At 40.0% G+C, this 25,538-nt stretch overlaps 2 protein-coding genes across 5 annotated transcripts in view; one reads left to right on the top strand and one right to left on the bottom strand.

Annotated features, from left to right (window-relative positions):
- Window positions 1-4,285: 4,285 nt before the first annotated feature.
- ubl7b (ubiquitin-like 7b (bone marrow stromal cell-derived)) lies at window positions 4,286-8,509 on the bottom strand. 2 transcript variants are annotated; one of them, XM_026293383.1, is made up of 11 exons: window positions 8,399-8,509; window positions 7,897-8,080; window positions 7,606-7,725; window positions 7,431-7,516; window positions 5,959-6,043; window positions 5,808-5,865; window positions 5,565-5,698; window positions 5,318-5,367; window positions 5,052-5,228; window positions 4,804-4,917; window positions 4,286-4,655 (listed from the first exon to the last, which is right to left on the bottom strand). In XM_026293383.1, exons 2-11 carry the CDS (start codon window positions 8,069-8,071, stop codon window positions 4,515-4,517), a joined length of 1,140 nt encoding a protein of 379 aa, XP_026149168.1. In that variant the 5' UTR covers window positions 8,072-8,080; window positions 8,399-8,509; the 3' UTR covers window positions 4,286-4,514. The 2 variants fall into 2 exon arrangements, with proteins under 2 accessions (XP_026149168.1, XP_026149169.1); XM_026293384.1 differs by lacking the exon at window positions 8,399-8,509 and adding an exon at window positions 8,198-8,376.
- A 736-nt stretch (window positions 8,510-9,245) lies between these two features.
- Window positions 9,246-25,538, top strand: part of cd276 (CD276 molecule) — a 62,891-nt gene continuing 46,598 nt past the window's right edge. For 2 of the 3 annotated variants that reach the window (XR_003294844.1, XM_026293385.1), the window contains exons 1-2: window positions 11,150-11,256; window positions 14,649-14,744. Coding sequence is in view for 2 of the 3 variants with exons in the window: in XM_026293385.1 (XP_026149170.1) it covers window positions 11,229-11,256; window positions 14,649-14,744 (124 nt within the window). In the remaining variant the exon portion in view is untranslated. Of the gene's footprint in view, window positions 9,524-11,149; window positions 11,257-14,648; window positions 14,745-25,538 lie in introns of those variants that run through there. The other variant, XM_026293386.2, reaches the window with a different exon arrangement.

Genomic DNA, 25,538 nt, shown 5'->3' with positions numbered 1-25,538 from the left:
ATCGCCAGTTACCATGGTGAAGCCTTTTGATAAAATAGTGAAGAGCGACCATTGTTTGAGTCAAGGAGAGAATGCTGGGGCTATTATCAAGCCAGTACTCCAGCACTTGTTGTTCTCTATTGATCCACTTTGTAGCACAGTCCTATAATATTTTTTTTTCCCCCTCTGTTGTTTATTCTAGTAACATTTTTGATGTATCTCTCTAAATCGTGCTCGTCCATATTTGCTTCCAGTAATCACACATCTGACCTTTTTTGATAATAAATGAATCTATACCAGCATTTTAAACATTTACATATACATATACTAATTTTCTAATAAGACTCTTAGAAGTATCTGCTGTATTTTACTACTGAGAGGACAAGCGGTAAATTCTTTGAAAAAAAAAAAAAATCAGTGTTACATAGTTCTGCACTGTGAGCCTGCAGTCCTCCTCCAATTAATGTTATTGCATTACTTAGCCAATTTTAGTATGGTGTACTATAATAAAGGAGGCATTGATTTCACTGGCATCTTTGACTTGAACAAATTAAACGCATACATTTTTGGACGACACCCCTTCAACATTACTGCAGCACTTTGCCAGCTTCCAAGTGTCTGATTCACTCAGTATGTTTTGGCATGGTCAGTTTGACCACTGACTGCTATAGGGTTGAGGAGGCTACACCATTTTTCCCCTTCTTTTTTTTTTTTCTATCATGAAATGAGGTAAGTTCAGGCTTAAATGTAATACAGTATCATCACTACTTACTTTTAAAGCAGCGTCATTAATGTTAGCCACTTTCAAACAGTGCTTTTTGAAACTTGGCTCTGGTTTTTAATTTATAGGAAGAGGAAAGGACTGTGTGATGTGCCATCAGTCCAAGCCTGATGAGTATTTTTAAGAAGTGCGGCGGTCAGCTGTTCCTCTACTTTCTGCAATGGTGGGTACATTTATCATCTTGTTGAATGGGGGGAATTCTTAATGTACACCATTTTTAGGAAGTGTGCAGTGTACTCCTGTCATTTCTTTAAAAAGTGCTTTTTACATCTTCAGGAGTAGCTTGGTTAGTGACTTCATTTTACGTTACATTTTAAGCTATTAAAGTTCAATGATTTTATTTCAAACATATGATGTACCTTCTTTTTTTCTGACACGCCCTGTTACGATATGTTAATAATGAGAACACCTTGAAAGATGGGGCCCAAAACCTGGCTTCTCCTCTCCTGAAACCATTAAAAATAGGGATCATCTTGGACGACAGGGTTGTTATGGCTGAGCTGAAGCAGTCAAACTAGATCAGAACATCCATCCATCCGTTATCTATACCTGCTTATTCCTAATTAGGGTCACGGGGATCTGCTGCAGCCTATCCCAGCATTCATTTGGGTGCCACATAGAGACAAACCTCACACACTTACACTTACTCCTATGGGCAATTTAGAGTAACCAATCATCCTGACATTTGTGATGTGTGCACCTGACTATACAATTGTATACTGGATGCCTTGTATGTGTAAATGAACAGTGGTGCGTGTTGTATTACTTGCATTTGGATTCTACAGTTAATATTTTAATATTTTTAGTATGTATGAGTAAAATCTAACCTGTAATTGCATTATATCCATTTAGCCATTTTTTGGAAAATTCTGCAAATATCATTCCATGTAGCCAAAGAAATGCACTTGATAGTGGAAACTGGTGTACTATTGTTCAGTGAGAGCACTCGGCCGACACGTACTTCAACATATAATGTGGATTTCTTGATTTTCTTTATCTCACTCACGTCAGTCAAAACCACAGCTTCAATCAAAACAGGAAGTGAAGTTGCTATTTTAAGTTTCCATTCTAACTCCCCCTGTGTTTCTGCAAGATCTTTGCTTCTCGCTCCGCTGCAGCTCCATTCTCCTCCAGAGAAGCTCCATCAAGGGTTAAAGCAGCTGGGATGAAATGCATCAAAGAAGCTTTTGTGGACAAAAAGAGTGCTGAAAAAGACAGGGAAGAATAAAAGCATGGCTTGAAAGCAATGAATGGGCCACAAGGAGAAAAAAAAAATGGCCTCATGTCCATCAGAAGCTCATTTCATATTCTGCTCAGTCACGCCGGGCAGAAAGCAATCTCAGGTAACAGACCTTATGTTAATAACGCGTGAGGTGCCTCCTTTCAGAAAGACAAAAGTAGACAGAGGACATTTTACCAACCCTATTCTTTCCTCCTCTGGCACGTCGGAGGGTTTCATCTGGAGAGAATAGTGTTGATATTGTTGTGCTTGTCTGTAAAGGCCTGATTAGGAGGAGCTTTTACACCATTTTGAAAGCTCCGGCATTGATGTTTTCTATTGCCTTTACATTGGCCGTAATGACATGGTGCAGAACCTTGCTCATTACCTGAGTCCCAGGTCACTCTGGGAGTAATTGAGCAGGTTTATGCCAACTTCAAAGCTCCAGGCTCTATTCATTAGCAGGGAAGTTTCCAGTTGTTTAAGTCATATCCTGTTCCTGCTCTGCAGTGGGTTTTCACACATAAGCGTCCACCGACATGCCGCAGTGATCAGCTTTGAAAAATGAAAAGAATACACAGAGAAAGCCTGACAAAGTCATGGCTCTTCACAACTACCCAAAACCTCATTGATGACGGGCAGAAGTGCAGTGCAGGCAAGCTTAGTGAGGAGGGACCATATTGAGCTCAAAAATACAATAGTACTGTAGGTGGAAATAGGCAGAGAAAGCTTGTGTTCCATTATTTCTGCTCACTGTGTGCTCTTCAAAGTGTGTGGTTCACTTCTGATGCCTGGATTCAAAAGGGTATTTTTGCTGCTGTATCAACATCATCTTCATTCCTCTAATATTAGTGTAATAAATGTCCCCCTTTGGAATACCCCGATCTTCTATATTTAGATGGAGAGCTGATTAAAGAGTGGATAGATGTAAACTGTACTTACTTTATCAGTTGAGTGTATTATAATTTTAGGTCTTTTTAGACATGATAACATCAGGGCCCTTAGAGATCACATAGAGCCAATACTACTACACACAAAACCTACTAACCTACTGTAACTATGGTTGTCACAGTAACATATTTTCTACATGCAGTCAAGTGTCTCCATGACAATGTCACATGCTGATATGCCAGAGGAAATTATTAGAAAATCCTGAAAGCTGCAGATACTAAGCTTGAGGAAGAAGCCTATTAAGTACAAGTAGTAAATAGACCTGATATATCACAATGTATGTTACATCTGATTTTTGGGAATATGAAAAAGCATTAAACCTAGATCTGAAATCAATGCAAAAGTGTTCGACATTGTCCCTGTTTGGTTAAAATTCCACTATTATTTAACCATCTCCTTTTTGATTTGCCTGTAAAGAGAATGACAGTTTAATTCACTATTGTTTTGTTGACGCTATGATACAGTTTTCTTCCACTCAGCACAGTGGAAATGCTTTATTTTTAAAATACCCTTGGAGGCAGTTGCTAGGTGGAAATTGCCCACAGGTGTGCATGCATATAAAATGGTAATGGGGACGGACGGACACAAAGCGCTGTTTGGGTGCTGTGCTCATGAAAGGGCAATCCACTGATTGAGCAGTCACATTCACAGATGCAGTAATAAAACTAAGCAGGGCAATTACTGTAGATGGAGAACAGTAGGAGGCAGAGGGGGGGGGGGCACGTAATATGTCCTCCCCTAAAATACCCTGATGGGAGACAACAAGACAAAGCAAATGTAGCTGTAATAAAGCTGAGAGAAAAAAAACAAAAGGGATGGGGGGGAGAGGGGCTCAGTTAATGGTAACAATGCTCTGACAAGCCCAGCAACATCTCAGATGATGTTAATAAAGCAATCACACTATCTGTGCAACTTCCCCTTTTTATGTTACCAGCTGTCTAAGCAGAATGTCCTCTTTGAAAAATGAAAGCACATTATTAGAAATAAAGCAACTGTTTATCAAACAATGTTGAACAGAGGGCAGATCAAGAACACAATTTTAATTTTAGCGAAGGAAGAAAAACGACAAAGACAAAGCAGCATTAACAATATGTACTCATGTCTGGCTAGAAATAAACTACTGCATTGCCATCTAGTGTACAAATAGGGGAGTTACAGGTAGACAACGGAAATGTATCATTGGTACACATACTTTATTGGATTACACTATTTAAGAGATGAATGTGTATGCTTTTACAATTAAGAAACGAAGAAAAATGAAATCTTAAAACTGCACATCAATATTTCAGCTGTAATTGGTGGGTAACTTAAACTGACACGCATAATGAAATTTAAAAAAAACAGCAGTTCAGGTGGTCAGCATAAAGTGAATTTATTACAATAGTAGTCACATGAATGAATGAATAAAAGTTTTGTGGAGCTCAGCAGAAATGGCACTGTATGTACAGTTAAATATAAATGGGTTAATAATAATAAATTGTACATACTGAATGTCTAAAGACATATTTTATCATTTCTGTGCAGCAGGATGAGGCTTTCTGCTGCTCCCTCCCCTATGAAAGCCAATGTCCGTGCAGTGTGGGCTCAGAGGACTGGGCCTCCAGCAAATATGAGCTCAAGGGCAGCCTGGATGTCACCATCTGTGGCCTGCAGCGCTCGCAGCATCAGCTCCTCATCCTGGATCCCCATGTCCCTGAGCTGCTGCATCTGGGACTGCCAGCGGCCCTGGCAAAACAAAACCACATTCCAACAATCGTCTCTTATCCAAAGACCACTCAGTCTAAACAACCTGACAGCCTCTGCTGATATTTCTAAGCACATTTCCTCAATTAACTGAATATGTTGGATGGAATCATCTAGTTCATAGCCTCACCTGTAGAGCAGACATGTTGCTGGCTTGCAGAGCTTGCTGTAGAGCCTGGCTGAAGAGATCATTACTGACTGGCGTCCCTGCTGGCATGGGGGTTACACCACTGGAAGGGTCCACCTAAATCAAAGACAAAAAAAAGTTCAATGTGTGTACCTGCAGTAACATAGCAGGTTTTGTAGTAGGGATCATTAAACTTTAATATACATTTAATAGTTTAATCAAGTAAATTCTTCAAGTGGTCCAGTTCACACCTGGCTTGCTGTTGTAGGAGTGACTGCACTGCTGTCGGGAGTACTTGCGAGGGCCAAAGCTGTTGCCAGTTCGCTCTGTGTTATTGGTCGAGGGCCTGTTGCTCCACTGTGGCTCAGAGACACTGGTCGTATTCCTGCTGAGGCCCCTGCCCTGTTAGAAGGACCTGCTGGGCTCCCCTGTTACATTCAGAAATGCATTAAAGACATTAGCCTTATTAGTTTTCCTGTTTATGATCTCTAAAGTTGAGAATCCAGCTTAGACTCACAGACTGGAAATCTTCCTCATCGTCCGACATGCCCTCAAACATGAAGCCTCCTGTGAGAATAGAAGTAAACTTAACTGTCACAATTATAATGTCAAAATCAATACAATAACCCAGGAGAATCAAATTATATGGAAGTTCATCTCGATTTAGGCTTATGAAAAAGTGTACGCTCTATTTAATATGCAGCTTTAGTCTAGTTGCACCATTGGTTAGTCGTGTTTTCAACTGAGCCACTTTTTTTGCTTACCTGGCATATCACTGTAGGAACTGGCAGACACATTGCGAGAAGAGCTGGCACTGGACTGAGCGGGCATGCTGCCTGCCACAGAGTGCAGGACTAGGATAATGGCATTGACAAGGGCTGGGTGTGAACTGATTAATCTGTGAGAGAGACAGAAAAGTATAGACGTGAATCTAAATGACCTCGTGTGTTTGGCCTCACTTTTTATGTGTCATAGCAGAGCCAATAACAAAGACAAGCTGCACTCACATGTCCAGCATGCTAGGGTCTGTGAACTGCACAAACAGATCTTTATCTTGGAGTACGCCTAAACACATGAAATGAAAATATTACAATTTAAATATGCATATGGTACAACAAATGGCTTATTTGTATGGTGGTAAAACTAAATGGGTCTTACCTAGGGCGACAGGGTCTGACCTGAGCCCTGGTGTAGCCACAATGATCTGATCCAGGGACTCTTTATTTGTTAGCATTTTATATACCTAGATTTGGAGAAAGGACAGTGCTGTATGTGTAAATGTAGCAGCAACAATAGTAGAGGAAACAATAATAGAATTTCCATCCACATTAATAGTAGAAATATCTTTCATATATTTACAACACTGAATAAAATATCCAGAAATGAAATGTAGATTCACTGTATAAACTGCACTAATTCGGTACTTATTTATCCATGAACACTGGTGTACATTTATTTGAGTAATCTCTTTTAAACTGAACATTTTTTAAAAAACTGTGGAATTAGTTCCCAGTTATTTATGATGCTGATTTATCTACAGATCTTGTGGATGGATACCAGAGAGCAAACAGTTTGTCAAACAAATAACAGCATTTAAATCATAATACAGCAATCATAAGTATCAAAAAACATAATGCTCAGTTGTATTCTGCTGTCATATACATCTCCATCAACAGGATCTGTTATCTGTGCCAACAGCCATGAATGAATATCATTATAGGTGAGGTACTCATAACAGTTTATATAAAAAATGGCCTATGGTTATCTTAAGTACTTATTTATCACTACAGTCAACATGCTGGTGGTGACTGGTGGGTTTATGCCTGGGATGGCTGCCCCCCTGTAACAGCTAAACTTTTTCCTGTTGAGGATAATCTTTGTCAACTTTTCAGTGACCAAAGTAAAGAGCTGTGAACACTGATGTGATAACACCCAAAATACAATTAATAGGAATGCCATTACAAGCCAAACAGTCTGCTGGTCAAGGATGTACATGTCTAAAAATGTGTAAAATGCAAACACTCCAATGCAGTCCTGCAATCTGCAATGAAGGACACCCTAGTTAATTCTCTACCATGTCTTAGGCGTGAGAAAAATTCCGAGCATTGTGTGATACAGTTCTCTCAAATAACTGAGAGGGTTTCGATTGAGAGAATGAACTCCAAATCCCCACTCAACCCCTTGTCTAGAGTATTAAGCAACATAACCACTTTTTAAAATCAATGAGAGAAGTGAAATGTGATTACAAGGATGCAATTAAAATGCATTTTAATGCCAAATGAGAAATCTAGATGTTTCTTTTCTGAATAACAAACCTATACACAGCCTAAACTTTGAGCCTGTAGTTGCAGCAGAAGACTGATATTATCCTAAAGAGCATCAAAGAATTGTTTGACCAAGGATAGTTAAAACTAAATATGTAAGTACAGTGGAGTCATAATTTGCACTCATTTGAGCCACAAGTGCAAGGGGTCTTACTTTAGGCACTCATTTTGGGCTGTGCTTGCCCCTGTGTGTGTGTGTGTGTGTGTGTGTGTGTGTGTGTGTGTGTGTGTGTGTGTGTGTGTGTGTGTGTGTGTGTGTGTGTGTGTGTGTGTGTGTGTGTGTGTGTGTGTGCGCGTTCTACTCACTGCATCTCTGTAGGTGGAGTTGAGGGAGTGAAGAGCAGCATGAAATACCCTGAACTCTCTGGCTGCAGTTGCTCTGTTCACAGGCTCTAGAAAACAACACACACCCGTTCAGGTTCAGACTTTTAGTCTCACTTACGGTCTAACACAAATTTCAATGCTCAAATGACACACAGACCTGAACTGCTCTCAGGCTCTGGCCAAGTCCTTTTGAGGATGTGTAAGGTGGATCCTGGCTGAATCCCACAGGCATCCAATGTGAGGTCATCCTTAAGTTTCCGCCCACAGTGGACCAGCTCTGGTAAAAACATAAACACAGACAGAACATTTTTTGGAGCCAGTAAGAGTGATGTGCATATTGTACAGCAACATAGATCAGGTATTTTCCTCAAGGAATTTACAGAAGAAACATACACACATTTCATTCAGAGCTCATTTATTGTGTTCAAATGGCAGAGTTGTGACAGACCTATTAGCTCTGGGTCTGGTACAGAGTCGGGGAGCTGAGCTGCCACAAGTTGTTTTAAGGTGGCGACCCTGTACCCTCCTGGTGGGACATCCCCAGGCATCATCTCTGGGAAGTGGAAGATGGATTTGGGCTGATCCAGCAGCTTCAGAGACAAGTGCCAGTCTGAAGAAGCCATCTATAACTTCTGATCACAGAAACAGAACACAGCCTTAACATGGTAGTACCACAGACAATAGTTATAAATAAATCCAAAACGTCATCGGCAATCACTGATGTGAGCCTGTCTGAAAAACACACACACATTTTTTATTCTTTCGTATAAACAAACCAGCTCAACCCCGGTTAGCTGCTTAGCGTGTGCTAATAAAGACAGATTCGCTCGTTTAAACGTTGTCGGCTCGTATAGCATAACTACTTTAAAGCAATGCTTTAGTAACAGTTTTTAAAAATCTCACACAGAGACGCCACGAGTAAAAAAAAAAAAAAGAAAATGCACACTCACCCTTTTATTGACACTCGACGAACTTCCTGGTTTTAGTCACGTGGCCTGTGTTACGTTCACGTGCACTAGCCAAACCAGGAGATGTTAAAGGCATGTGTCCTTCACTCTATCATCAACGACAAGCTCTTTTTGTGTCCCCCCACCCACACACACACACACCTCAAGAAACAAAATGAGTCAGTTTAAATCCCTCCCTGCCCAGCCTGAACATTATTATTATGTCTAAAGCTTCTTTTTTTTCTAAAAGTGAAACATCCACTTTTTTTATTTACTGCACTCCAGATGTTTCCAATTTAGTTTCCTGCTGCATGTAGCCTATTCGGGGTTTTTCCAGTGCTGTACAATGTCTTGGGCGAATGTGATTCCAGACAGTAGTCTTAGGGTCTGTACGTTCACTTACCAATTTAACATGTCAATCACTGCTTCCATAGTACAGGCTATACGTGCAAAGACCACAAATTTGTGCCATTATAATGCGCTAACGTGATTTTTTAAAAAGTATTCTTATATTTGAAAGCTTGACAAAAATTGAACTAACTAAATATATTTTTATAATTATGTCGTATATCGTTAGAAAGGCTATATAATCTAGGCAACGCTGTCTACAGTGAACATACTGCGGTGATACGTTTAATGACCGCACGATAAGTGAAAACGACCGTTTCATTATTAAAAAGGTAGAAAGTAATTCTGGGCGCGCAGAGACCAGGGCTGTAAACACTTCAAAGTCACAGATATCCAACAAGTGAACAAAACAAAAACAACGGCAGTAAAACAGACGAGGTAACCGTGTGTTCACTAAATGGTTAACTTGGGGGTCGGGACTTTGAAGACTCTTTTCCCCCCAGTGCATGACATCACTGGACAAACCAGCAAGGAGTGGTTTCTGAGGAGAAGCGTCCCAAAATCAATGGAGCTTACCCAAAACACCCTCCAGTTTTAACCAGCCGGAACAAAGAGCGGTTCTTGTAGTTTTTTTTAATATATTATTATTGTTGTTATTATTAATATTGTGAGAGGAATGAACTACTGTGGAAAATAGCGTCGGCTTTTGCACCGGACTGAGAAAAGAGTAACCGCCGCTGGATGGTCGGTGCTTTTTCTAAGTTTCGCCCTCGTAACATGGTAAGTCCGAAGAAAGTGTGTTAAAAGCAGAGCAGTAGCTAACAGACAGGTTTTTGTTGTAGGCTGAAGGGAAAGAAAGCATGAAGTTCGCTTGTTTTTTTTTTTTTTTAGAGACGAGCAACAGCTGGGGAGCAGAAAACCCCATGAACTCAGAGCAGTGTATAACTAAGTTGACTCTGCTGACTGGGCACCGGTGTCTAATGTGGGGTTTTAATTTGGTTGGTTTAAAGCAAGAAAGAGGCCTGCTAAGCTTCACCATACAAACATAACGTTACTGTTTCATAAAAGGAGCCCGATAATGTTTATGAATGAAACGGACTGCGCTTCCGTTCGACTCAAAGTCAACGCTACATCCCTGCATTTAATCAGCTTCCATAACTCAAAGTGGGGCCATAAAAGTGTATTCACATTTACTGGCAAGCATTTGTTTATCCAGAAATTATAGGCTAAGTCTATTTAAAGTCCTCACTCACACTGGTGTGAGTTTCACACATGAAGTAGGCCCTTTGTGTAGCTTGTGTAGTACATTTCTCTTTTTTGTGTTTGGAACAAAGTGTTACAGGATAGGGTAGGTCACATTTGTTTTTCAATTTGGGGTTCAAGATTCAATAAGGGCTCACAAGATAAATATGAAGGGTCAAAGGATGATTAATAGGATAGAAAAGAGGGGAAAAACTCATTTCTGGTACACTAAGCTATACTTAATTTCTTCTAATCTCTTGTTTTGCTGGAAATGTTTCCCCTGATAATTACCCATTGCTCATAAGGGGTTTGTTGGGTTTCTGTGCCTTGAGATGATTGGATTGTGATTTGGTTGCTAAACACTAAACTAAACACTTTGATTTAACTGGTCACAAGCATGAAGACATTGAAAAGCAGTGACGATGTTCCTCAGTTTTTACAGGGACACAATAAGAAACGGTTGAGCAAAGGAGACAGTGAGGATGTTTCACCACGACACTGCAGCTGTGCCCTGCTGGCAGGTCCTGCTTCCTGTAGGATGTAGGAGCGTTTTGTATTTATCATTCTCTCATCTCATATAGTAAATGATCACTGATATAGTGGTCAGAGATAATGATGTTATTGGACATTTTACAAGATGCTCAACCACTTTTTCTTCTTTTTTTTTTTTTTGTAAGGGATATGATCACAGTTTGTGACAGTAGGAAGTTCATACTGTTATTTTAGATTAAAATTATTAAGCCATAAGCTAAAGGTTACACTAAATTGATTTGCTGGGGATTTACAAAAGCAGGATGTTGAAGTGTCTGTTATAGTGCATACTGATCCTGTACATTTTCCTGGCCTTGAGAAGACATCTGCTTTACAGTTGTCCCTGCTTCACCTGCTAACTATCGCTCAGATAAGAATATAGTCTAGTATTGTTCTGCCTTCTCTAGCTGTATGAGACTGATGCATAGCTAAGCATGAACTGGAAATGAGTTTCCACAGTTTTAATTAAAATTGGCAAGTGAAACTTTCGTCTCAGCCATGAAGTTTATGGAGCTCGTCTTTCCTCAGTTTGACAGATTTAATGTGTAATTTGACTAATTGCTAATGACATGCGGTCATATTTCTGTAAGAAGTGAATCCAGTCATCCCATTCCACGATGCAGTTTTCTGTCATCCAGGTTGGAAATGTACATATCATTTGGGGTTGAATGGTTCCTAATGGTTTGAGAAGCTTGGCGTTGACGCTCGCCAGATGCCACTGAGACATTTGAGCTCGGAAGGTCAGTGAGATTTATTGTCTTAACAGTATTTAAGAATGGCCTTGTCATCCACAAGAGTGGACTTAAGACCAACAGTGTATGTAAAAGAGACACAGTTTTACAGGACCCCTGTCACAGATTTCTCTAAAGAATAATGCAATGGTACAATGACCACAGCACAAATGTAAATCTTAATGTTCTGTGATACCTCAAGAATTGTTTCTCTTTCCTTTGACCTCTGTAAGAAGCTTAATAGTCTTTAGTGATTATGGCTCAAAAACTGATGACCGGTCACTGAATAAAAAATTAAAATCTCACTGTCTAGGAGTCTTTCAGTGCCCATTTCGTTTTCATTTTAATATTCATCATTTTAGAGAGAGTTATCATGGATTGATGCAATGAACAGGATTGACATATGACTAAAGACTTTGCAACTGTTTTGATTTATTGGCGTAATATAGTGATGGCTTGCATAGCTGTTTTTAAAATACAACAAGTGTGGTAGGCTTATCTTAATTTCTGACATTGACCAGAGTTGTTAAAAGTTGAATAGTAAAATGAGAAGAAGATGCTGGCTTGTGGTGGATAAGGTAATGGAGTGATTTAATGGAAAAAAAACAACAAAAAAAAACAACCTTTGATGGCTTCCTGGTGTCTGGACAACACAGGCAGAGACAGACAGTGGTTTGGTGTGTTGGCATAGTTAAGCTCACTTCAGGCTTAGGAAAACCTGCTCATACACTTTAGGAGCGGATGGCTGTGATGTGTGCCCGGCCCTTTCTTCACTGAATTATTTGATTAAAGTTTTGAATGTTTGTCTGGTGTGTCATTCATATTCTCTCCCTCTGAAGGGTACGTAATGTTGGGAGATTCAGTCAGTATTACCAGAATTTTGAGTTGGCAGGCAGAGGTCTTCTGAAAGTCCAGAGGCAGTTGGGAGAGGAGCTGTTATGGAAAGTCCTGCCCACATCCTCTCTGCTGAAGCCATAAATGGAGCCTCATGGAAAAGTTTTGGTTAACTCATGAGATGTAGCTATAGCTCACAGCAATACTGACATGATTCATAGTACCAAAACATCAGAACTAACCTGGTTGCTGTTCTCTTGAATCTATATTTTATTTTCGTATAAAACATAAAAACATCTGCTGAATTTGCTAATTTATATAGTTTTATGACATTTTTTGAACAGTAGGAGTTACTCATCTGGCCGCACCTATAGTGGTTGCAGTTAATATTTGGCAACTCTCACTGATGTGGTGGTAAGAAGTGAAATACAAAAATGAAAGCAAAAACACTTTTTTGTTTGATTTGAAAATACACTTAATAGATAGGGGATGAATCTGTAGAAACTAAAAAATAGAAATTGCAATGTGGAAATTATTAAGCTTCCCAACCTTTCAAATTCCCTTTCTGTCTAAGTATTGCCACTCAGGCAATACTCTATTTCCATTTTGGGAGATAAATCCAATTTAAAGAGAACATGTAATGTGTGATCACTTGGCACACACAGAGGTCAAAATAGAAGATTAGGCTGCCAAAACCAAACAGATTAGTCAATCAGGCAATGGTGGCAGAATAACAAATTTGACTGTTTTCATTGCTATGGGTGTAGAACCTGTAAAAATGGCCAGTATACTAGTTTGGAAAGAAAACATTTCAACACATTGGGTTTTATTGTCATATTTATTGGATAACCAATAACTTGATTTAATGACTATCACAAAATCAGTGATGTCTGTGTTTAACAGCCACTTGGAGTATTTTTGAGCAGTCACTGTGCCAATGTTTTACAAATAGCTTCATTTTTCTGATGTGTGATGTTCACGTTTGTCAGCTGCCAAATAAATCCTGTTATGTGTTAATTGTAGTTCTAATTAGTTTGTGCAGGATTTGAACATTTCTAACTGTAGTGATTGCTGCTGGTAGTATAAAAAATAAACTGCATCTTAGAAGAAAAAGAAACCAATATCCCCCTAATGGGCTGAAAGCAAAACATAGACTACATACACAAGTTTTCATGAAAATTGTCTCATTTTTCAACAGATAAAAGCATAACTAGCCCATGACACCGAAGTATAGAGTGCAAAGAACCAGAAAAAAAGCAGGCGTCTGTGTTTTAAGAAATTATCTCATTGCTGAATTAGTTGACAGACCAAATGCGTATGACTGCTGATATATAAAGTAGCCCATGTCCTTTTTTTAGGTATATTTGTAAAAGCTGTTTAAACAGCAGTGTAGTATAGGACATTCTAAAATAAGCATATTCTATGAAAATATCTAATTGTTACTTTTTTTAATATTAGAAATACCCGTTTACCTAATTCTCAAAAAGCTGACTACATGTTTCATAATAAAGAACCCTTCCCCTTTCTTCCTTTCTTTGTTTTTGTCTTCCTCTTTGTTGTAGTCACACTTGCATACAATACATTCCACTTATTCACCTATATCTAACACTATCTTTGAGATTTTCCCATTCTTCACATCTTTTGTTTTTATTATATATTTTTTTGGAATGTAGTTTCTTTTGATTATATTTAGTAATTGTGTTGAGAAAAACATTGCTATAGCCCACTGGCTAAAGCTATAGCCCCAACTTTTCTTTCTTCTTTTTTTCAGGATTAATACTACAAAAATTATCAAAAATATACAAGTACTACAAGTAGTATTTGATATTATTGAATGTGCTTAGTCAGGTAAAGAAGTAAGTAAATATTTATATATCAGTTGCCCTATCATTTGCACTTCACATACAGTGATGTTTTTCAGCAGCCAGGTATTGTTATACTATTGTTGTACCCAGATATTAAATAGTCTGTGATTGTAGAACTTCATATGAATGTAAATAAAACAAGCTTTTGTCTAACCAAATACAGATGCAAATATTGGCCTCTACTAATCCCTTTAAGATAAATATCTCATACATTTTTCATGCGTGCTTGAGTGGCAGCAGACAGGGACAAATAGCTTTGTCTGTCTCTACTCACTCTTAAAGTAGTGTTTTCCCTCTGGAAACCAGGAAAGCAGAAAGAATGATTTGGCTATTTCCTGTCAACTTTGGAAATCCCCATTTGTCATCACAGTTCTGCTCCCTCTGGAGGAGAAAAGCTTTGAGCAGGTCAATGAAAGGACAAGAAAAATCACCTTCAAACAAACTTTCAGATAAATTTATAAGCCACAGGAAATAATACCAGACTTTCAAATAGCTTATAATTTATGATGAGTTGGATTATCTCATTGTCAAACTCCATGCACCTGAGAGACCAAGCAAGCTAAAACAAAGTCATAGAAGACCGCCATCTTTTTTTCTCAAATTTCTTTATCACCATCACATTCACACATCCTGTACTATTGTGCTGTGTCTTATCACAATCTACCACCTCCTCAAATATGTGTATTTTCCTTTTCCCTGTAGTGCTGTGTTTGAAGACGTTGACCTGCGGTACAAATCCAGCTTGGAAGACCATGCTTTTCCTCCTGCTGCTCACAATGCTGGCCATCCAAACACTGGGTAGGTATCACCCCAGCCAATGCCCTGCCATTAGATCTGAGTCACCACGGTGGGAAATAACACTGCTTGTTAAACAGTACGCCTGGCAGGGCCTATTAGTCTTCCATCTTCAAAGGCTTCACTGGGCGAAACAGCAGCTTAAATGAGGCTGCTCCCAAAAATAATGTGCCAGTAGTCGAAAACTTATAAACTCTCAATGTTTAAACTCTCATCCGTCCAGATAAGTTGACAAAGAACATATTCTTATTTATACAGACATCCTGCCTGAGGGAATAAAAAGACATTTTTCATAATAATTCCTTTAAGTTTTGTTTTTACAGGGTTATGACATTGATATGTGAGTTGTTTTTCATATTTTCTCTATAATTCAGCTTGTAAAACAGAATAGCTTTGACCTTTTACAGACAGGTGAGGAGCAGAGAGCTCCTGGAAAGTGCTAGAAGTGCAGTTTTTCTGCTGTGACTCAGGGAGTGTGGTGAAGAAGTCATCATCTTATATTTATAACACTGGGAAGCAGCGTTGTGGTTGAGGATTCATAACTCACACACTCTAAAGTTTCACTTCAGTAGAAATGGTGCTTAAAGAAAGACTTCATCATATAAAAGAAACAAATAGCCTGGGCTGACTTGATAATGTCTCATGAGGCGGTAAATAAAAGAAGGGACTTCAGCATGTCAAAAGAGGGATCAACAGTGTATATATTTTAGTATCATCCTTTTCTCAGTCATATGTTTATGTATAGCCCGAAGATGGAGGAGGAGATAATTTCTGTTTTAACTGTTTCTTCCGGATGCCCAAAACAAAATGGTACAACACTTTTTGGCAAATCCACAAAATTTACAAAGAACTTTTATCATTCAAAACTCCATTATTTAACAAGAGCTATTTTTACATTTCTGCATTGCATTTCTCTCTGGTTGAGCTGACACAACCTGCTGTCGGCCATCAGTGGTGCGTTCCAGTCTTGACTGCGTGGCCCTAAATGTCTCCAGTGGTTCATTAGGGACCTTTTCTCTCCCAGCACAAATGGGCCTGCGGCCTGCTCATTACTGGCCATGTGGCTTGCCTAACTCGCTCCTCTCACCAGGAGGGAGGAGGAGGAGGAGGAGGAGGTGTCGGGGACTGATGGAGCTCTTTAACTCACGGGTAATGGGCTGTTGTAGCTCACACAATGATTCAGTTTCTCTCTAGTAACTGTATCACTAAATGAATTAGCAGGAGTCTAGTTTGATTCTATAGCCTCCACGGGCAACACTGTATGACGATATAAAAATACTACTACCTCAGTGATGCTTGTTTTATTTAATACAATATTAGTAACTTGAAGCATGGCAACAGGTGTGTTTCAGAACAATACATACAGGTTAACTGCACTTTATTTTTTCTTTTGTGTTAAAATATTTCTGTGCAGTGATACATTCTGGGCTGACAAATGATTGCACAGGATTTCTTTATTTTTTTTTTCCTAGTGCAGGACAACAGTAATTATAATCCGGATAGTTAATTTCAATTTATTGCCTTTGCTTTAAAAACAACCATGTCCACTCTATCACACAAAAAGAAAACCTGCACAATTAATGAGAATCTGTGTGTGAATGTGTGTGCATGTCTGTGTTGATATCACCCAGGCTCTCATAGGTTTCAAAGTCCCTCACTGGGTTTACTGACAGTAACCTTCCTGGCAGGCGAGTCATTGCTGAATAACTACAGCAAGTGTTCATATCAGTACATTACAATTACACTTTGTGGTCACTGTCTGTCAGGAGAACACTACTTGTGCAAGAAAAACACAAAGACAGCCCATGACAACAATGTCATCCAAATGCAGTAAAATTGTCTATATAGCCCCCAGCTGTATTCTGACTCAAGTGTCAGATGATGGATCATTTTTTTTGCTGAAACCTCTCCCTGATGTTACTCATCCAGCATCACACAGCTGTTGTGTCACTATATGAAGAGCCTTGTCTACAAAGAGTTGTTGTTTATGTGCTCAAATACACTACAGAGGAGGCCACCCACTGTTGCTTTGACTAGTGGTGGAAGAAGTACAGAGATCCTTATACAGTGGGTACGGAAAGTATTCAGACCCCTTTAAATTTTTCACTCTTTGTGTCATTGCAGCCATTTGCCAAAATCAAAAAAGTTCATTTTATTTCTCATTAATGTACACTCAGCACCCCATCTTGACAGAAAAAAACAGAAATGTAGAAATTTTTGCAAATTTATTAAAAAAGAAAAACTGAAATATCACATGGTCATAAGTATTCAGACCCTGTGCTCAGTATTGAGTAGAAGCATCCTTTTGAGCTAGTACAGCCATGAGTCTTCTTGGGAATGATGCAACAAGTTTTTCACACCTGGATTTGGGGATCCTCTGCCATTCTTCCTTGCAGATCCTCTCCAGTTCTGTCAGGTTGGATGCTGAACGTTGGTGGACAGCCATTTTCAGGTCTCTCCAGAGATGCTCAAATTGGGTTTAGGTCAGGGCTCTGGCGGGGCCAGTCAAGAACGGTCACAGAGTTGTTCTGAAGCCACTGCTTTGTTATTTTAGCTGTGTGCTTAGGGTCATTGTCCTGTTGAAAGGTGAACCTTTGGCCCAGTCTGAGGTTCTGAGCACTCTGGAAGAGGTTTTCTTCCAGGATATCTCTGTACTTGGCCGCATTCATCTTTCCTTCAATTGCAACCAGTCGTCCTGTCCCTGCAGCTGAAAAACACCCCCAAAACATGATGCTCCCACCACCATGTTTCACTGTAGGCATTGTATTGGACAGGTGATGAGCAGTGCCTGGTTTTCTCCACACATACCGCTTAGAATTAACACCAAAAAGTTCAATCTTGGTCTCATCAGACCAGAGAATCTTATATCTCATAGTCTGGAAGTCCTTCATGTATTTTTTGGCAAACTCTGTGCAGGCTTTCATGTGTCTTGCACTGAGGAGAGGCTTCCGTCGGGCAACTCTGCCATAAAGCCCCGACTGGTGGAGGGCTGCAGTGATAGTTGACTTTGTGGAACTTTCTCCCATCTCCCTACTGCATCTCTGGAGCTCAGCCACAGTGATCTTTGGGTTCTTCTTTACCTCTCTCACCAAGGCTCTTCTCACACGATTGCTCAGTTTGGTTGGACGGCCAGGTCTAGGAAGAGTTCTGGTCGTCCCAAACTTTTTCCATTTGAGGATTATGGAGGCCACTGTGCTCTTAGGAACCTTGAATGCTGCAGAAATTCTTTTGTAACCTTGGCCAGATCTGTGCCTTGCCACAATTCTGTCTCTGAGCTCCTTGGGCAGTTCCTTCGACCTCATGATTCTCATTTGCTCTGACATGCACTGTGAGCTGTAAGGTCTTATATAGACAGGTGTGTGCCCTTCCTAATCAGGTCCAATCAGTTTAATTAAACACAGCTGGACTCCAATGAAGGAGCAGAACTATCTCAAGGAGGATCAGAAGAAATGGACAGCATGTGAGTTAAATATGAGTGTCACTGCAAAGGGTCTGAATACTTATGACCATGTGATATTTCAGTTTTTCTTTTTTAATAAATTTGCAAAAATTTCTACATTTCTGTTTTTTTCTGTCAAGATGGGGTGCTGAGTGTACATTAATGAGAAATAAAATGAACTTTTTTGATTTTGGCAAATGGCTGCAATGACACAAAGAGTGAAAAATTTAAAGGGGTCTGAATACTTTCCGTACCCACTGTATATACTGTAAATACCACAGTGTAATAATACTCTGTTACAAGTAATAGTCTGCATTCATTCAAAACTTTACTTAAGTAAAATTACAAACTATTTGCAGCCAAATGTAGTTGAGGTAAGTACCTTACTTTCCAGTACTGCCCTTGACCTACTGGTTGCTTATAACAGTTTAATTTTTATCACACTGATTGTGAGTTTAAAAAAAATGTCAATGTATATGTATAACAATTATTCAGCCACAACAGTAGCTGAGTACAGTATATCTTTGGCTCACTCCAACACAGCACACAGCAGTGTCAGCCAGTGGCAGAGCTAACAGGAGGCTGTCTAGCTAATTGCTTGTTGTTGTCATACTCTCTGTTCAGTTAGCACAGCCGCTCAGCTGCCAGGGCTTGCTGTGTGCAGCACATAGCACCCAAACAATGAAACAGAATCATATTCTTTCAAATGCAGAAATAGAAAGCTTACCCTGTTTCACAGTCAGTGATGGGAGCTGTAAGGTAATTCAAATTAATTAGCATAATTGGATAGATTGAATCTAGCATAGTAGTTGGCAGGCACACATTATGGCGGGGCCCTGAAGCATGAAAATAGCCTATTCATGCCTGCATCTCTGGTGTACTTTTTAAAGGTCTGCTAACTATGAATGCCCTCTTCCTGTCCTCCTTTTCTCTTCACAGCAATTGATTCTGCAGAGAGGGGACACTTTAGCCTGTGTAGAAATTCAATTTAGGGTTATTACCCCGTATCAGTGATGTTCTTGCTAATTTGATTGTGTCCAGTGAAGTATCCTTTTAAAAACAATCGAGGACAGGCTCAACAAAGATTGGTTTCGCCGCAATGCATACATAATGACCGGTCTCTGTTGGCTTGCCTCTGTCTCACCGTTTCCCAGCTCTTCTTTTCTCACAGAGCGCTCATTGAAACAGAGTGCATTAACCAACAAGCACCTCATGATTATTTCAACAAGTTCTAAAAATGCTGCCTTGTGGGATTGTTAAAAAATAGATACTTGTAATATGCCGAGATTGCAGTTGTGGAGGGGAAGAATGGCCTGGGGCCATATGTGGGTCTGCTGTGTGTCTAGTGGGCTGTGATGAATGAATTGAACGGACACTGATCTGTGCTTGGAAAGCATCACAGTTACTGGGTTGCTGAGAAAGTGGCTCACAGGGAGACACCTGCCTCCAGGATGTTGCCTTGGTGACGTGGCAGTGGTGATGTCAGTCACGGTGGCCCTGTCATCGAGACATGCATAGCTGGCGACAGAATGACCCTTGCATAACCTTGCATCCCCCTGGTGCTTGAAACTATGACTCAACAAATGATATGAACCTGTGAACGAGCTAATTTCACTTACTAAGGCACATTCAGTAAAAAAAAAACTCTTTTTCTTACTCATTAACTCTTTCTCAGTCCTCAGCCTGTAATAATGGCAATAGTGTTTACATCTCAGTGTTAGTGCACTCAAGTCAGATCAGATCCCATGACTCTCCTCCTACCTTGAGGTTCCTCCTTCTCCCCGCTTCTTCCTTTGTCATCCCCTGCCTCCTCCGCATCAAAGACTCTCTGTCTCTCAGGCCAGTCAGACGCTTTGCCTTATCTGCCCACAGTTCTTCAGCCAGCACTATTATCTGACTGCCGGAGCCCATTAACAGGTTATTGACGGAATATGAGGTGGCATACATCTCTGATGGAAGTAAGACAGAGAGAGCAGAGATAGGAAGAAAAAAAAAAGAGACAGGAAAATAGCACAATAGTGAATCCCATCTTGATTTATGACATTGTTAAAAATAAGCAAGTCAATCCTTGTCTTCCCTATCTGCCATCACCTGTATCTCTCCCTGAACAAGGGCACTCATACACCATGATGAGTTCCTGGAGCCAAAATAGAAAAGGAAGAGATTATGTTCTGAGCTTAATGTTGAAAGTGACCCCTTTACACTGCAGAAAGCTTTAAGTCTCGTTTAATCTCATCCATATTGTGCCACTTTCACTGAGAGGCTATTTGAAAACCTCTGTTCAAGATACTTTTCCAGATTGCTAATTTCAAACCAAATCATGCTTACTATGCATACACTCCCATCCCTGTCTTAATGTTTTCCAGATGCTAATTTTTTTCAAATGGGAGTATTCTGGACATCTGTTTCTTGGCAAAATGGATTTAAAAGCTAGCATTCTCTTTTACTGGGATTTGTTTTATTATAATAATAATCAGTATGAAGGGGCTCACAGATTGTTTGATCATTTGATGTTCAGGTGGTGCAAAAAATGTCCATAATAAAATTTGTTGTGCTGCAGTCACATTTATAACCAGAGGGGGGCAGTATTGTAAAAGCATACTTCTGCTTGTTGTCTTCTTGCCTGACTAAAACCTACTGTCATTGCAGTCTGTTAGTTTTGCACTTGTTTACTTTGCTATGTCAATATTGCCCCTGCAATTTGCCCTCCAGCTCCGGTGTCTGATTTTCTTTATGTATGTAATCATGTTAATGTTTTTTCCTGGTTCGTATTGCAGCAGGACTCAGACATACCTTTTAAACACATGTACTTAATGTGTTTAACAAATGGCTCCAGTGGTAGTGTAAATGGTTCTGCTCGGTTATTGAACTGTCACCGTTATCACCTTTATGAAGAAAGACTGTGAAGTGCTAATCTTTGTGTGGTTGAATGGTATTGAACCAAGTCAGCCTGGAGAGAAGTTGTGTTGTTTATTGAACTGGGAAACCTTGGTATTGAATTTCATGTTAAGATGTCTGTGTGCATGCTAGTGGACATTGATGGAGAACATGAAGTGAACCTGAAGTCAGTGAATTGTGAAAACAATCTTCACAGAGAACTTTATAACTAACTTTAAAATGACTAACATGGACAACGACATCTGCTTTCCTTTGCTGTGTGTGTGTGTGTGTATTTTTATTTGTGTGTCAGAGACGATACAGACACCTGCGTACTAGCACTGTGTACACGTGTTTGTGTATGTGACGGTCATGCTGATGGGAACCTCTCAGCTCCAGAACACTACTGTAGCAGTGTCTCCATTGTAGTGTCAGTGTATCTCGTGTCCAATTCCTCAGACAGTGTGCTGCTATGGAGCTGTCAGTTGTCATATAGCTGTGGAATATCAATGTGTTCTCTGGCCTTTGGGTGCATGAAATTGTTTTGTGTGTGTGTGTGTGTGTGTTTGTGTGTTGGCACTGTTTGATAATACCAGTACTTAATGGTACTGATATTTTTACCTTATAGTGCAGTTGGAACACTGTATTGAGCCACTGTAATAAATGTCTACTCATCACTTGTTACTGTGTCAACACAATAGATCTCATGCAAAACAATTGTGCAGTTTGTTGTTAAATTAAAATCTTAAAAATCTGACTGGCACTTATACAGAACTGATCATTTATGGCATCAACATTATTTGTTTTTGAAACATTTTTTTTTTCCCAGAAGGGATCAACTGAAAGATTTTTGCAAAGATCAACAGTTTGATACAACTCACTACCACTGGAGCATGCTGTGGCTCAGGCTGTGCTCGTGTCTGTGGATATAAATTAAGGATGATCAAAAGAATCGTTACGGCCTCCGAGAAAGACATAGCTTTGGTATTTCACACGTTTTCTCAAGTTCTCACTAATAAATTGCTTTAATTTTAGTATAAAAGCCACACTTATTGCAGATCTGGAATGTGGCTGTAGAAAGTTTAATTTCATTCAGTTAAGATTCCAATTGTGACCAGTTTTCACAGTGGAAATAAAGCAACAAATGATTGTAAAAACTCTGCAGCATTAGCCACTTCTCTGCTGTCCATCTGCATCCTCGGTGTGTTCCAAGCAGGCATTTTTTTTTTTGCCAAAACCCTGCTAAATACACAATTTCCATCTCAGTCCCAGCAACTTGTATTTCATGACAATAGTTGGATAACAGCTGCTCCCTTGCTTATCACGTTAAAATTGTTGTTGATATTCATGTCTATTGAGCTTGGTCTCTTGGTATGTTTATGCTACACAATAAAGGAAACAAGAGAAAATATGTGATAGGTGTTTGATTTCTAAGCTGTCAACAGCCTGTACCTAATTTGGCTCTCCTTGTCGATCATCTCTCACCCTGCTGTGTGTTTGTCTGAAACACTGCGTGCTTTCATATGCCTATGTAAGCCATTTGTTCAGTGAGTGAGTGAGAAAGTGAGACACGGACAGGTGTTTCACAATTGGCTATTGTTCTGAACAATTTAAAATATCACCTGATATCCTTTTACCATTCATGATATTCACGTATTATTATTCACTATTGTCTCTTATTTAAAAGTTTTAAAAATCTCTTTCAAAAATTTTTTTCATGGGCTTAGAGAGTGTGTGAAAGCATCATATCTGTGCTGGTGAACCTTAGTAATCCCACTCCAGTTGTCAGATCTTGTGTGCATAATGCATTTGAAAGTATAGGTAAGTGCGTGAACATGTGCTCAACTGCCAGGGTGAATGGGAGATATGGCTGGATATTGTTTGCTAACCGCGTTATGCGTCACCCTGCAACCACCCTCCCTATCAAAGCTTTGATCCTCCTATTTGCTGTGTGCTTGCATCCCTCATCATCTCTCAGTCTCACACTCAGCCCCCGTGCTCACTTGTGCTCGTTTCATGTGCCTAGCTAGCATCAGTCCTACTCGCTGATTAAAAAACACTTGACAGAAGTAAATCGAGCATCACCAATGCACTGCACACCTGAAGAACACAAGATGTAACCACTACCACTACCCACCACCTGGTGTAGCAGTGTGACGATCACGTTCAGCCTTTTCTAGCCAGTCCTGTGCCTCATTGCTAAGCGGGGGCCTGTTGCCAGCACTCGCAAAGTCTGTAATGAGTTTATTTCATGTCCGCTGTGAAAGTGCCCATCTCTGTCTCACAGGCACTCAAACAGAGCTGAGGCCCATAAACACAAAGTGCAGCGTGTAAATCCCCACAGCCTGGCGTCTCCCAGCCTGCCCTCTATGGCTTCTGAGCATCACTATGTGGAGAGGGAGAAGGGAAAGGCGAGATCCCCACTATCCCCGTGAGAGGACACCACGGCTCAGCCCTCTAACCACTGACATAAGACCACTTGTGTAATCATCTCTCCTATGTACACTCGTTTCTTAGGAGAATACATGTGTTTTTCATGTCAAGATCAGACCTTTGGAGAGAGGATCAAACAGCGAGTCAGCCACTGTACAGTGCATGCTTTGTTGTAAAACGCAGTAGATCAAAAACAGCCAAGTGCACAGTGATTTGCTTTGGCTCACAGTATTTCACCTCTGATGAATAGGACGTCAGATGTGTGCTTTCCATGACGTCAGCCGACCTAGCTTGCCCTCCTCTCCTGTCCAGTCACCACCCCCTTGATTCAGTGCAAAATGCTCCTCTTGTGTTCTCTTACCAAGTGGAGGTTAGTGTCTCTACACAAGGTCCCTGTGTAGAGCTGTGTCTTCCCAGGGCCCTGGATCGAGTGGTGGGTCACTGGTTAAAGAAGCAGTGAATGAAAGTGGAGGAGTGAGGCACAGATGTAGAATGAGAAAGGGTGTTCCTATCTTTCTCTCCTCTCAGACATGACTTTGGTCCTTGTTGGGGGATTAGTGTATGAGGCTTTAACACAGTCTCTTCCTTGGCTTGTTTCCAGATATTATCTTTACGTGTAAGCTCGATGCTGGCCTTTCTGTTTCCCTCTTACCCTTCCCCCTTGCCGTATGAACTCAGTGGTGTGAGTCATTCTGGGCTGCTTTGGGAGTAGTTTAATTGCTCTCTCTCCTCCTCCTTCAACATGCATATCTCAGAGAGGGCTGTCAGTGACCCTCCACTCCTACAAAAACACCAGCGACCTACTCATTACCACAAAGGTTGTCCCATCTCTAAAGACAGCCAAAATACACACCAGAAATTTTCTCAGTTCTCTTCATTGATGGCTGCACAATAATGCCTTCTCTTGTAATTGTTTGCCATTCTATAGCCCTGTTTAGTGCATGTGGGCAGAATATGTGGCAACAGAAAACCCCCACAGCAATAGCAGAGGTTTCTAGTCATACTAAAGGAAAACACCTCTGCTATTGCAACATGGGCGTAAGGGAACTAAAGTGTGACTGGCACTTCATTTAGAGATTTAGATTTGCTCCAAGTTAGACTTTTTGGAGTCTCAATAGTGCCAAGCTATGAACTGTGGGTTATAATAGCAGAGAGACAAGTTTAGTTGTCAAGGTTTCATGGTGTTTCCTGTTTCAATAATGGAGGAGGCACAGATTTGATCAAAATTTCATCCAATGCTTAAATATTTCTATAATGCAGTGCACATAATTTGTAACAATTTTGATTTAATCAATCACTTTGTAAGGCTTTTCATGAGCACTTCCAACACCAGGGTTAAGAACCATCCAGACAATCCTGTGCACATGTTGCAATTTTGTGCATTTTTTTCCCCATAGCTCTGCAGTAGGTGGCACTGTTCCTATAGATGAGCAAGTCAGTGGAGGTGTGATGTGAAGAAACTACTTTGCTTGAATTGGCTCTGTGTTACTGAAAATAGGGCTACCTTGACTTAGCAATATCCATCCATATACGAACAGTCAGACAAAAGACTTGTTTGTTGTTAATAGGGTAACTTATTATTGACCCTCAGCAGCAGTCAAATCTCCTTTATAGCAAAGTGATTCAACATTGACATTGGCTGTGTGATAGAGCCCAAAGAGAGGTGAGGAGGCTAAAATGACACTCTGATTATAACAATTAAGGTGCTGAACATAACATAGAGTGTATTGCTACAGGGGCAAATTGGCTTTTTCTCCCCTGTGATACTGAGTGTCTTAGAATTTTATAAGAGCAGATAGGGATCAATGGAGAATACTTTGGATGTCCTCTGGTTATTAATCAATAATAATAATAATAAATTATTTTTTTTATCAACGTCCTTTCTAAAACGGAGCTTACAAAGTGCATTACAGGGAATAAACTTAAAAAATACATTAAACCCATACACTAAGATAAAAATTAAACACAAAGGAATGTACGACATCAGTTTGGAAAAGAGACAATAAAACATCACAGGAAGTATTCTGTAAAAATATGTTTTAAGAAGC

Source organism: Mastacembelus armatus, chromosome 3 (genome assembly GCF_900324485.2).
Source record: "Mastacembelus armatus chromosome 3, fMasArm1.2, whole genome shotgun sequence".
Classification (NCBI taxonomy): Eukaryota; Metazoa; Chordata; class Actinopteri; order Synbranchiformes; family Mastacembelidae; genus Mastacembelus; species Mastacembelus armatus.
The sequence above is the reverse complement of the archived record's forward strand: the minus strand, read 5'-3'. Positions and strand labels throughout refer to the sequence as shown.

Bases quoted from the DNA above. Each gene is read 5' to 3' on its own strand.
- ubl7b (XM_026293383.1), bottom strand. From the start codon at position 8,071: ATGGCTTCTTCAGACTGGCACTTGTCTCTGAAGCTGCTGGATCAGCCC. The intron at 5,699-5,807 runs GTGAGTGCAGCT...TCTCTCTCACAG, and splicing joins GACCCTAGCATGCTGGACAT to ATTAATCAGTTCACACCCAG. The intron at 4,918-5,051 runs GTGTGAACTGGA...TCTTTGATTTAG, and splicing joins CTCCTACAACAGCAAGCCAG to GTGGACCCTTCCAGTGGTGT.